This window comes from Terrapene carolina, unplaced genomic scaffold (genome assembly GCF_002925995.2).
Source record: "Terrapene carolina triunguis isolate 2854851 unplaced genomic scaffold, T_m_triunguis-2.0 Scaffold69, whole genome shotgun sequence".
NCBI classification, from domain to species: Eukaryota; Metazoa; Chordata; order Testudines; family Emydidae; genus Terrapene; species Terrapene triunguis.
Window position 1 is genome coordinate 64,382,647 of NW_020664420.1, and position 14,172 is coordinate 64,396,818.

General features: G+C 37.9%; 1 protein-coding gene across 1 annotated transcript in view; it reads left to right on the plus strand.

Annotated features, from left to right (window-relative positions):
• AP3S1 (adaptor related protein complex 3 subunit sigma 1) overlaps positions 1-14,172 on the plus strand; it is a 40,126-nt gene that overhangs the window by 7,516 nt on the left and 18,438 nt on the right. The window contains 2 exon segments of the mRNA XM_026649207.1: positions 2,530-2,690; positions 11,818-11,889. Coding sequence (XP_026504992.1) covers positions 2,530-2,690; positions 11,818-11,889 — 233 coding nt within the window.

The window sequence follows — 14,172 nt, forward strand, 5'->3', positions numbered from 1 at the left end:
AAAAGTTTTTTTTCTCTTACTTAATTGGCCTCTTAGAGTTGGTAAGACAACTCCCACCTATTCATGCTCTGTGTACGTGTGTGTGTATATATATCTCCTCTATATATGTTTCACTCTATATGCATCCGAAGAAGTGGGTTGTAGCCCACGAAAGCTTATGCTCTAATAAATTTGTTAGTCTCTAAGGTGCCACAAGTACTCCGGTTCTTTTTACATTTTTAAAAGTGGGTCTTTTGCACAGTGTAGACAGCAAGTTGCGTTTGCTGGCCATGGTCAACCCTAGGCTTCCCCCATCTAGCAGGTTTTTAAACATGACTTGCCCTGTCTACACTAGGTACAAAATCTTGTTTACAGTGTGTTTAGCTACTGTTTCAAAACATGGCTGTTTTTCCTAGTTTAATTGTGCCCTCTGAGCCTGGTGTTTAAATAAGGCATATTTGTTTGACCTTTGGTTAAAACTGTGGAGTGTTTTCCTCTGGTGTATTGGGGTGGCTGATAGGGAGGCAGATACTTTTGATGACAGGTGTTGTCAGTGCTGAAATAGTGTTCGGATTTTTAAGGTAAAGTTTTTTCAAGGTAAAAATGTCAGGTTTTTTTACCCCCTGTGAACTTAAAGCATGTTTATTGTGAGTTCTCACACATTAACAGAAGGGCAGAAGTGCTGAAATAAAAGACCCGTTCATTAAATTTTAGTAATTGAAATCATATAGATATAACAAAAACACAATTTTGGGGAAAAGAGGTCATGATTGACGTTGTTTTAGCTGCCATGATTTTGGTCTCTTTGTAGACCACTTTTGACACTTAACACGAGTTAACTAGCCGCATTCCTCTATGGTGGGAGCCTAGGGTTGACTAAAGCCAGTTAATGTGTTAAAAGCTGTGTTTATACTTGGAGCACAATCATGGTCAAAGTTACCAACCATGACCTGTTTTCCTAGTCAAGACAAGGCCTAACATTTTGACTAACAATCCTTTCTCCTCTTAATTATTCCACTTTTGCTCTCTTCACTCTTAGAAGTATCATTGCAATAGTTCTCCAGTTAGCATAGTCTTCCAGGCTGGACAGGAACTGAATTTCTAATGTTTAAAAAAAAAAAACCCACAGAGTAAAAGCTCACCCTTTCAGGCATTTTTTATACATCATAAGGAAGCGCCCCAAAGTGTGGGGGTGGGTGGCACAAGCTCAACTTTTGTTTCCCTTCTTCAAGTCCCCATTTGATATAGCTCTTCACAGCAGGGACTGTCTTCCTCTATCTCTATAGAGCAATTTGCACATTTTGGGGGTTCTAGCAATAAGTGTGAAACAACTTCACATGCACTGCAATATCTAGTTAATTGTCATAAATTAAGGACACAGCATCAACCTTTACTTTGCATTTTTGTTTTTGTTTTGCTTGCAAATCACAAAAACGCTGTACATTTTTTGTTTAGCTATTTGGGAGAAGGGGACTTGTATTTTCAAGCATTAATGTGAAGCTGTGTGGAAAGTGCAGGTGTTCTAAAGATTCTTAATAGTTTTAATTTACAAATAAAGAATAGAAAATTAGAGGAATCATTTCTTTGTGCAGATTTGTGATCCATTAGACTCTGGTGATTTCTTCTGTAAATCCTGCTTAGGAGTGGTTTTTAATGGCTTTTCCCCCAATGTGCAGAATCATCAGCTTAATACCTGTATATCCGTGTGCCACAAAATGTTTTCATTTTATACTTGAGCCATGTTGTTGCTTAAGATAGAATTTTTAGCCACCTAAAGAAGAGAGATGCATGCCTTGTGATATTTGCAGTTAAAAGTTTCTCTCAGGGGGAGGCTACAGAGGATGGGCTGAAGCATATCACCGTTGATTCACTTAAGATAACTCTTCCTTTTGTAGTTCACTAACTTGATGATTAAGGAGAAGTATAAGGAATTTAAATTTCTGCATCTCTTTTAATATTGTAATACAACCAGTTGGGTGCAGTGCACTCATACTTTCTGTAATGTCAAATATTCTGTAGCTCAACTGCTGTATTTATTCAGTTTATCACTAAGACCATAAATTTGGTTTAAGTGAATAGCAGTGTAATCCATGTGTACTAATCATTAACTTCAATGCATGTGTACTTAAATTTGTTCAACTCCTCTCAATGGCTCCCCTGAGTGGGACTAGGAAAGATGCTTGAAGCATGTGACCCCCTTCTAAGTAATATTCCTTACTCTCTGCACAGTGCCTGCTAGAATGTCACAGAGTGAAACTTGCACACATCTTAGTGGAAGTGTGTCCTTATTGATTTGTTTGCCATAGTCCTGATGCGTAGGTGCATATATTAGTGTGCTTACTACTGTCTATGAGGATATTTACTAACAGTAATTACAATTCAGAGTTAAGGTGTCATGTTGGTTTGGCTTGTTTTTTTCAAAAGCACTTTTACATTAAATTATGAGGTTCTCTATTATACTGTTAATGGCTGAAGTATTTTCAACATATACTTATTTCATGATGTAATTTAAACTGTATCCTGAAAAGTTTATAATTTGCTGTTAATGAGTTTTTGCTCATCTTGTCTTGACACTGACCTAGCTTATCTCTTCATTTAGACTAATAGGTGGATCTGATAACAAACTAATCTACCGGCACTATGCCACGTTGTACTTTGTCTTCTGTGTGGATTCTTCAGAAAGTGAACTTGGCATTTTAGACCTAATACAAGTAAGTGTTGCTTATAAAGGAAATTCCATATTTTTAAAGATACTTGGTGTTTCTGCCTTCAGGCTTACCTTTTTCTGAATTGCTTGAAAATAAAGATGACTTCCATTACAGTATAAAGTACAACATACTTGTGTTAAACGTTGTACAGTTTCCTACCATTACTAGAGAAAGTTCTTTTTTTCCCAAGTTAATGTTTAGGTAAGAAAACAGTTCATTTGACAGGTAATGAGCCTAAATTATAATCTGCCATATTTTGTTGCAGTTTTGCAGAGAATTGGGGTCTAGTTTTGGTAACAGATTCATTCAGTTCAAATGGCTGTTTTCCTGGATTTTTGTTTCCTCTTTGCTCACTTTGGCATTTTGTAGTGTCTGAACTGTGTAAGCTATTGGATACCACATACAATGAATCATCTTTTCACAGCTGTTTGCTCTACAGAGTAGAGTTTCTTTGTTTTGTAGCATATCTTCTTACTCAAATGTGTTAAAATATTTACAAAGTGAGAAGAGCAGCACATTAATATTTAATGTAACTTCTCATGTATTTCTGAATATTCACTTTATCTACAAAACATACATCTTCATTCTTAATTAGAAACAATAGGATTAGAAAAGACCACTTGACTTATCCGGTCTGATCCCTTGCATTTTGCAGGGCCACTTATGCAATTCCAACTGATTTCTTTCTTGCTGAGCTCGAATATGTACAATGATGATGTTCAGCAACCTCCCAATAATTCCACTATCCAATGGCATTGTCTAGCCTGTGTTTCCTTTTTGTAACTTCAGGACAATGGCTTTATGCATATTAAAGCCTTTAGGTAGGTCTGCAACCATCATAAAATATCAACATTAAATCTTTGTTCTCAAACTTCTTCATAGGTTGAAGTACTTCTTGTGATAGAGATGCTTTTGCCATTTCATCTCCCAATACCAATCTGACATCTTCCGTGTGGAAGCTCTAATGCTTGGAAACATAAACAGATTAGGACTGTGAAGGAAACAATATATTTATAAATGCTTTTTAGGTCACCTTTAGCAGATCAGAGTGTTCCATGGATATTAATCTTTGACTTTCACTCAGAGGATATACTGTACATGTTTGCCCAGGTTCCAGTCTCTGCCTCAAAGGAGTCTCATGTCAGGACATACCAGTGAAACCTTTCACCTTAATAATGTAGACATTTTAGTGTTATGAATTTTACACTTCTTGTATACAATCATTTTTAAGGCTCTATACACATTGTTTAAAGGCTTTGTATCAGTATTTGTGATTAACTAGAAAAGGGAGAGTTCTATGCGTTCGCATCATTATCACTGGGTATGTAAAGTCTACAGGGTTAAATGTGAGTTATTCTTAAATCTCCCTTGAAGTGTTACAAGAGGAAATCAAGGCCTTGGTTCAGTTTTTTCTCTCAGTAGAGTTTATGATATTATAGCCACAGTAAGTAAAATGAAACTAGAACCTTGGCAAACAGCGAGCCATGCTAGTGTGAGGGAGAGTCACATCAAACTTTCAAAAGAATCTAACTAATTTGGGTGCCAAGTCCTTTTGACTTGACTTTCAGTGAGACTTAAGCTTCTAAGTCAGTTTAGCACTTTTGAAAATTTTACCCTTTATGTATACTCATGACTTCTAAGACTCACTTCCCCATGAAGTACCCAAAAAGAATTTTGAGATCTCAGTGGTTACAAGCTGTACAGAGCTTTGCAAGTTGCATTTGTGCAATCAGACAGTTTTATGGGAGGCATAATGCAGTTTGGTCTGAAAGATGGATTTCTTAATTTCTTAACGTCAAGTTGTTATGACCGTAGATGCATGTGATTTACCTCGCTCTGCGTGGATGCAAGTATTGCAGTCTTTAGAGGCACTAAACTTAGAGGTCCTGGGACAACAGATTACTGTAATCTTTAACAAGTCTGGGGTCCAAAAAGCCTAATGTTAATTCAAACAGGCATGTGAGATACAAGATAGAGCTGGGTGGAAAATGATTTTCCTGTTCTGGAAGAACTTTTGAGATTTCAGAAAATTTTTCTGTCTCAACTTGGGACAAAAAGTCTCTCTCAAATTTTCACAAACCGGAAATCCAGGGAAAAATTCAGATTGGGTCAGTTGAAACATTTGAGAACTTCAAAACATTTCACTTACATTTTTCCTTTACATTTTTTTCCTTTACTGTAAATTAACTTAAATTTTGAACTGAAATTCAGGAGACATGTCAGCAATTTCAAAACTTCTTTCAACCTTTTTTTGTCACAGGATGTTCATCAGAACCAACCCTATCCTGCAGCAGATTTGATTTCAACAAATAGGCATTTTCTAATGAAAATGTTTTTAGTTGAAAAATTCCTGACCGGCTCTAGTACGAGGTCAGCCCTTTTAGTTTAGGTTAGAACTGGGCAGAAATCCAAAAAACTTCCTTCTGGTTGATGAAATTGAAAAATTAAAAAAATCAACTGTAGTTAAGGTCCATTTCACAGATTTGCCTGAAAACTGACAAATTTGTGCTTTGGCTGAACACCAGAGGGAGTGATTTCCACAGTCTGACCCCCCCTCTTATGTACTGGCAACTGGAAATTCTCAAAAGAATTTGTTAACTTTTGTAGCACTTCAAGTACAGTAGTGCCCAGATATCAGTACCCAAGTCCTGTTGTGCAGCACCTGGCACAAACATAAGAAGAGATGGACCCTGTTTGAAAGAGCTTGTGATCAAAAAGACTGTCAGCAAAAGCATCTCAGCTGACTTGAGCAGTTTTTAATAGTGCACAGGGAATGATATGGTCCCTAAAGCGTCCACCTCCTAAACCATATAAGGTTTTACAGAGTAAAACAGATACTTCAGATTGCACCCAGAAGCAGAGGGGAAGTCAGTGTGGTTTATGTAGAACAAGTGTAATTAGGGTGACCAGAGGGAAAGTGTGAATAATCGGGATGGGGGGGTAATAGGTGCCTATATAAGAAAAAGCCCCCCAAATCGGGACTGTCCCTATAAAATCGGGACATCTGGTCACCCTAAGTGTAATGTGCTCATGCTGACCAGCTCCACTAGGTGGATTGTTATACTAAGCACTATTAGAGCTTCCAAGTTTCATTCAAAGTCAGCCCCATGTGTGGTGGTGCTGCATGTATTTATTGCTATAACTACTAATGTCCAACCATCTAGGTATTAAATGTGTGGATGATTGTCCCATGCATCTATCAGAGATCACCTTGAGGCAGCTGTTTGAATGATGACATTACAGCTTGTACTGCAATGAAAACACTTTCACAGGTGGACTGGCTTCATCTTTCTTGAGGTTTGCTAGTGCTCTTTAGATCTGGTGACACACCAAAACCTGAGTTAAGAAAACCTAAAGTAGGTCTATTGACACCAAATACAAACAGGACTTTCTAGATCTGAAGTAGACATTCCATAATATTTCTTATATAGATTTATCGTTTTATAGTATCTGTTTTAGATGCATTTGATTGCATATCTGGTTTTTTCAGCTGTTAATGCTGTAATAGAATGTGAGTATTTAATGCAAGAGGAGAAAGGATGGTCTTGTGGCTAAAACACTGGACTTCAGAGATCTGGGTTCAATTCCCTTCTCTGCCATGGACTTCCTGTGTGATCTTGGGCAAGTCATTTAGTCATTCTGTCCCTCAGTTCCCAGTCTCCTGCTTGTGTATTCTTTTTCTCCCCCTTTTTGTCTGTGTAGAATGGAAGCTCTTCAGGGCAAGGACTGTGTTGGTATGTTGCTGAGCACAGTGGACCATGATGCTGACAATGGACTCTTAATTTGTCTTACCAGAACACTAAGAACAAGCTGATGTTTTGATTGCTTATGCTATATTTAGTATTGTATATATTTAGGTTTATTAATATTTGTTTAAAATTTAAAACAAAAAATAAAATACAGCTTTATTGTAATAGTTCATGTAATTCTAAAAGTAAAGCACAAGGGGGTGCTAGAAATTCACTTTGGATCATAATTAGTTATGGAAAACACAGTATTTCTACATCTCTAGTCACCAGGTCTTGGCTTGAGATTTATTTGACTCCAGAATTCATTTTTAATTCTCAGTTCTGTGACTCACATTGTTTCTGCATTGTTGCTCAACCTTTTTTATGAAGTTGCTTTGTGAAAGTCAGTAGGTAGCCAGCAATTCCTTAGATGTCAGTTTCATGATTAATTTAGTGTCCTGTAGTTAGTCTCAGCTGCAGTGGTATCCCTGTAGTACATTTGAACTAGTTTTTCTCTTAAGGAGAAAGAAGCCCCAGGTTCTTATGATCCATAAGTGCTACTAGATCTGAAGCAATTACTGCCTTGTTTGAGATCTGTGCGCTTTTATCTCTTGGTGCACTTGTTGGACTCTAAAATAAATTTTGTGCTGTAAGCATGTTGGCTCTTATTTTATCCACTGATGCAGTTATTCTGAGACTTAAAAATAAAACTTAATTTTAATTAACCTCCCTTATTATAACTTGTATTCTAGAGTAATACTTTTTAAAATCAGTATGACATAAAAGGTTATAAACCTGTTTACAGTCTGATTCTGGGTTTCTGCCCTACCAGTGTCACACATAATCCCAGCTGTTACCAGTAGAAGACTGAGACATTTCAAATATTTATTAATAGAAATCTTGTGAAAATTCCAGCTGTGGGGCTCTGCAAAAGTAATAGTTTTCTCTTAATTTACCAGTGTATTTAGTGCTTAATGATCATGCCGTGTAGACAGAGGTCTTTGGGCTTCGGTGGTTATCTTCCAAAACTTTCCTGTATTGTCTTAGATAACTAATTATGCTACCTTGATATTTGCATTAATTAACTATTTTTTTTAAGAGCAGCCACTGAAGTTACGGATCTAAGGCTGTTGTGAGGAGAGGTCCTAGTTGTTGGGATAATTTAAGAGTGAAATACTGTTCAGTTGCTCCTTTCCTATTCCCCTGTCTGTGAATATAAAAATTGCTACTGAAGACACTTCTCTTCTTGTGTCTTATTTTAAAATGTCATTTTGTATAAAGGAACATTTTTCAAAGCACTAAATGAGTGTCTTAATGTCAGAATTTATAAATATCTTCTTGTCTGTGCTATGGAAAACTGTGCTTTTCCCCACCCCCAACTTCTAAACATAAATAACACGAGGATAACTGTTCCTCTAGCTAGAGGATACACTTCTTTTTTATTTTCTCTTTGTGGCTAAATGCTAGACAAAACTACCCTTATATATACAACCCCCTTGAGGCACACACAAGTTAAGAGAATTTCCCCTGGGAAGTCAGTTGGCTTCTCTGAGCCCCTTTATAAACATCATTTAAGTAGTTTAACATATGAACTAATCATTTGTAAACTTGCCCTGTTTCTAGAAGACATTTTGTGTCTTAACAGTTAACTATATGAAGAAAATTAGTACTTTTTAAGCATGAAGAAAAGAGGCACCTTGTTGGAGTTACTATTCAATTAAATGTAAGATATTTATTTGTAAGGTTAATTGTCATAGTAACTCTTGTATTGAATCCATTTAAGAAATAACACAGGTCTAGATCCACAAAGAGGCATAGACACCTAAACCTTTAGGCACCATTGAGATCTTCAACCCCTGCTCGCTGCCATCTAACCCTGTAGTTGCCTAAATTCATTAGGCATCTACTTTCCACTGGTGGGCATGCACAGTCCTGATGCCCTGAGCTACTTAGCACCCTAGCTCATACCTAAGCCCTAATGGAATTCTCAAACTAGGCTTTCCCCTACCTATCTTACCCGGGGGACCTATTCTGAGCATGCTTACTGGATCAGGCCCTGCATAAAAGACAGCCGGGAACTAGGTAGTTGGGAGTTGCATGTGCATCCATTATACCCAATATCGCAGTGGTTAGAGCATTCACTTGTAGAGTGACCTGATGTCCCGATTTTATAGGGACAGTCCCGATTTTTGGGTCTTTTTCTTATATAGGCTCCTATAACCCCCCACTCCCATCCTGATTTTTCACATTTGCTGTCTGGTCACCCTACTTACTTGGTATGTGGTTTGAATCTCTACTCTGCCTGATTTAGAGCAAGGGACTTGAACCCTGGACTTTTAGATCCCAAGTGAGTGCCCTATTCACCAGGCTATTGGATACAGTATGGTATATCTCTGTCTCTCCTGTTGAAGCTGTTCCACTTTGCATAAATAATAATGTATCTGAGCAGGGACTTGAACCTGACTCTCCATTCCCTAGGGGAGTGCCCTAACCACTTGGCTATAGAGTCAGTCAATCCCTCACCCTCTGCCCATACCAGGAGGTTTCACAGAGAGGTTCTCTGAGCTGGAGTTAGGAACCTAACTACCTTTGAGGAGATGGGCCTAAGCCCTGCCCCGGTTCAGCATTTTCTACTGGCTAGCTTAGGCAGCTCCCTGCTCAGTTTTTGGCTTTTGTGAATCCCTTTCTTAGGTGCCTAACTCCCCACTCAGTGCATGGGGAGCCTGGTCTTCAACTCCTCTTTGTGGAGTTAGTTCCAGTATTTTTTGCTTAAATTCAGTGCTGGTACTAAATAATGATACTTCTGTAACTCCACTAGAGAGAAAATTGGTTTTGATTTTAAAATGGAAATTAATAGTAACATGTTATGAGTAAAAGACCTTTTTGAAAATTTCATGCATGCCCTTAGCATTTGTGTTGAAGTGGTAAATTTCCCATTGATTTCCAATGGGATAGGGTTGGAACTTATGAAAATCCCCCCACGTCCCCACCCCCTTTCTGGCTGAGTAGGAAAATTGGTTATGGACATGGAAGATTTCCTTATTGGGCTGGGCTCAAATAAGCTCAAAATTGAAATTTTATGTGGTGTGATCTCCTATCCCAAATCAGAAAGGCATGTCTGGCTTGCATAGTAATTAACAGGCCTTTGCAAATAATGAGGAGGACTTGCAATGATAAAAAATGAAACCTTGTGCATTGTATGTAAAGCAAACTGTTAATAACTGATTTGGCTTTATATATATATATATATATGCATGCATACACACACACACACACACACACACAAAAATCCTTTTTTGACCTTAATCCTTTTTTTATTTATGTGCAGATTATTTTATTTATTGTATTCCTGTAGAGCCTAGGAGTCCTAGTCATGGGCCACAACCTCACTGTGCTAGGTGCAGAACATACACACAACAAAAAGGCATCCCTGGCCCATAAAGCGTGTGTTCTAAGTCTAAGACAGAGGCAACAGATGGGTATACAGATGGAAACAATGAGACCATGTTGGTCAGCATGATAGAGAGTGGTCTCAGCACATTGGCGGCTTAACTGTTGTCAAATTTTGTATAGGCATCATAGCAAAGATGGGTAATCAGGCAACCTTGCAGATGTTTATGGGAAGCACTTCCCAAGCATGAGGAACAGCATGGGAGAAAGCACAATGTTTGTTTGAAAATTTCAGAAATTTCAGTGGAGGCTGGCATGTGCCAGTTGGATATAAGTGTCAACAGCTCAGTAGTGAATGAGAGATGATAGACTGTGAAGTGCTTTGAAAGTTAATACAAGCAGCATATGTTTGATGCGATAAAGAAGGGGGGAGCCAGTGGATGGATGTAAAGAGAGGTGCAACTTGGTCAAATCAATGGGCTAAGAAAATGATCCATTCAGCAGCATATTAAATGGATATGAGTGGGGCAAGATTACGTTTGTCAAGGCCAGATAAAAGGATCTTGCAGTAATTGCAACATGGTATGATGAGAGCCTGGATGAGAATTTTATTTGTATGGATGGAGAGGAAAGTCTGTATCTTAAGATGTTATGCAGAAAGAATCTGCAAGACTTAGACATAAAGAGAGGTTCACTTTGAAGATGACACCCAGGTTATGGGCCTAAGTGACTGTCAGGATGGTGGTGTTGTCTAGTGATTGAGAAAGAAGGTAACGGGAAAGGTATGGGGGAAGATTAAGATCCACTTTAGCTGTGTTGAGCTTGAGCTGACAGCTAGACATCCACAAGGAGATGTCAGAGAGACTAGCTGAGATTTTAGTTTGGACAGAAGGAGACAGGTCTTGAGCAGGTCTATGAGTCCTCAGCAGAGATGTGGTAATTGAATTTGTGTTTGCAGATGAAATTACCCAGAGATAAGATGCAAAGGGAGAAGAGAAGGGGAGCTAGGACAGAGCCTTGTGGAACCCTCACAGATGAGGATGGAGAACAAGTTCTTAGCTTAGGTTAGGACATGGTCATTAGAAAATTTGGCAAGAGTGATTTCAGTGGAGTGCTGGGGCTGAAACCAGTCTGTGATGGATTTGAAGGAGAGGCACTTCAGACAATAGTTATAGACAGCTCGTTCCGTGCTCTTAGAGTTGAAAGGGAGAAGGGAAATGGGCAGTAGTTGAAGAAGCAAGTGGGGTCAAGGGTGTTTTATTTAGGAGGGGAGAGTCTAAGTCATGCTTGTATTATGGGGGTGGGAGGAAGAACCAGAGGAACATGAGAGGTTAAGGAGAAGAATAAGGGAGGGGATGAAATGATGGGATGGGGTCACTGGGGCAAATGGAGGGGATGGAGCAGGAAATTAAATGAGAAACTTCTGCCTCTGTGATGGGAGGAGGAGGAGAGAGTTGGAGGAGGGGAAGAGAAGGCAAGCCAAGGGAAGTGGGAGGGTCGCATCACATTTTAGCCATTTTCTCTTGGAAGAAAATGGCGAGATTCTGTGAGAGAAGTGGAAGCAGGCTGGGGCCCTCAGGGGCTACTGGAATACAAATAATTAATTAGTAAAAATAAACAGCTGAAATTCATTTTTACTAGATAGTTGGCATCCCAGTAAAATTAGAAGAAATGGTTCAGATCACAACTGCATAAAATTGCAGTATAGATGTTCTTGGAGTGTTCTTTCAATGTGTGAATATTCTTTAACTTTTGTATGTGTGTAATCCCTTGGCTACATTGCAGAGTTGTATTAAAAGCTGTCTTACTTCACATACTCTTTTTCCTGGGGCCTGCCAGCATACAGGATCCCAATAATAGTGTTAACCACACATGTTTTTCAGATACACTAGGCCTTGTAAAATCTACATGATCTCTATTTTCCTATATGTGCCACATTTGAAGTTCATAAATAATGAAATGATTGAGTTGCTCTTAAACCTTGACCTTTTGCTTTGTTTTTTCTTCCACAGGTATTCGTGGAAACACTAGACAAATGTTTTGAAAATGTCTGTGAACTGGATTTAATTTTCCATGTAGACAAGGTACTGTGGTGAGCTACTATAATACCAGTTGAACCAAACATTCTTCTTGACAAGAAACATTTGGTCCTGAATCTGACAGAGTGGATAACAATCCTATCCTTGGTGGTGGTGAAATCTTGTCAGTTTCTATCAAGTTATTTTTAAAGTGCAAAAAGTGTGCTGGAACATGTCTTTAAGAATGAAAAATGAAATTCATTAGTACATTTACTTAGGAGGTGCCTGCAATGTAACTGTGTATATAAATGCAAAATCAGAGACACCAGAATATTGTTTTTCTGATGAGGGAAGCTGATGGTTCCAAGAAATATTTTTGTCCAGGTTTCTTTTTTTAATTATATGTTACTCAGAATTGACATTAGCTTTGGATTTTAGCATTCCAAATCCAGCAATTGCCTTTCACATATTTTATTATGAACATATCACTCAGAAATGGAGTTAGCATACTGGGGGTGGGATGGATTCTGTACTGAATCCCCAATAGACATTAACATCTTCTTTTGTGTATAAATCGGAGGTTCTGTGAGAACTCCCAGCTAGATGCTATAATTGACTTATTGGTCTGGTATACGGACATGCTGTTACTAATGCAATCTATCATTTACAAGGACACTGTCAACTTCTGACTACAAGTAACATCTAAAATGACTATAGTTTACAGAGACTGGAGGAAAATAGTTATTCCCCTCAGTTTTTTCATTGTGTTTACTTTGTGCATATATCTGCTCTTTGTGTGCAGTCATTTCCCCCTCTTTGTGAGAGTTTTTCACATCTCAACAGAGCAAGAAAAACATAAAAGGGAAATGTGATAATGATGCAGAAAAACTGGAAAGGGGAAGAAGGGCAAGTGTACTACCTGAAACTCATGTTTTGAAGCTGAATAGATGATTGCAAGCTGACTGCAGCCTTCTTAAAGAAAGAATGCTTACTTGTTGACACTGATCACTGAAAATTTCAATAGATCTGTATTGGTGTTTGAACTGATACCGTATCCTGAAAAGTTCATTAAAATTTCACAGTAATAAATTAATTGTGCTTTCCCCATCCCCAAAAGAGAAGTCGGTTTTGCTCCTAAAATTAATTTGTTTGATTATGCTGATAATATTGAGATTGCAAACAGTGATAGACAAATATTTTATTATAACCTTGTGGGTTTCTCTTTATGACAAAACAGTTTTTTCATCAAATAAAGTAACTCAATCTAGACAGAATCCACTAGTGGCTTAGGCCAATATTTTCAAACCTGCAGCCTAAAATTAGGCCCTTCATTCCATAGTTAAGCAAAAGTTGACTGATTTTTCCCCCCCCCACCCCCAGGTGAAAAATCAGGTCACTTCTACTAAGTGGCCTAATTTAAGGCTTTCAGGTTTGAAAATACTGGCATTAATCTCTACAGTTCTTTGATTGTATTGTGACCATTTGCAATGAAAAAGGTTACCAGGATTATGACTGTCTCATTTGAGCTACTCTTAATTTTTTTTTTTTCAGTATGTTTGTAACTGATCCATAAAGCCATATTAAAGGAACTGGCACATGAAATTACAAATCCAATAGCAAGGATTTTTAATGAACCTGTAAACAGATTGACTATGACTGGAGAATTGCTAATATAATTCCTATTTTTAAGAAAGGGAGTAAAAACGTGATCCAGGAAACTACAGGCCTGTTAGTTTGTATGCAAGGTCTTGGAACAAATTTTGAAAGAGAGAGTATTTAAAGACATAGAGGTTAATGGTAATTGGAATAAAATACAACATGGTTTTACAAAAAGGCAGATCATGCTAGACCAACCTGATATCTTCCTTTGAGATAACTGATTTTTTTTTTTTAGACAAAGGAAATGCAGTAGATCTAATCTACCTGGATTTCTGCATGGCATTTGATACAGTTCCACATGGGAAATTATTAGTTAAATTGGAGAAGATAGGGATTAATATGAGAATTTAAAGGTGGATAAGGAATGTGTTAAAGGGGAGACTACAGTGGTAATACTGAAAGGTGAACTGTCAAGCTGGAGAGAGGTTACTAGTGGAGTTCCTCAGGGATCAGTATTGGAACCAATCTTATTTAACATTTTTATTACTGACATTGGCATAAAAAGTGGGAGTGTGCTAATAACTTTTGCAGATGACACAGAGTTGGGCAGTATTGCCAATATGGAGGAGGACCAGAATATCATAGAAGAAGATCTGGATGACCTTGTAAACTGGAGGAATAGAAATGGGATGAAATTTAACAGTACAAAGTGCAAGGTCATGCATTCAGGGACTAAGAACAAGAATTTTT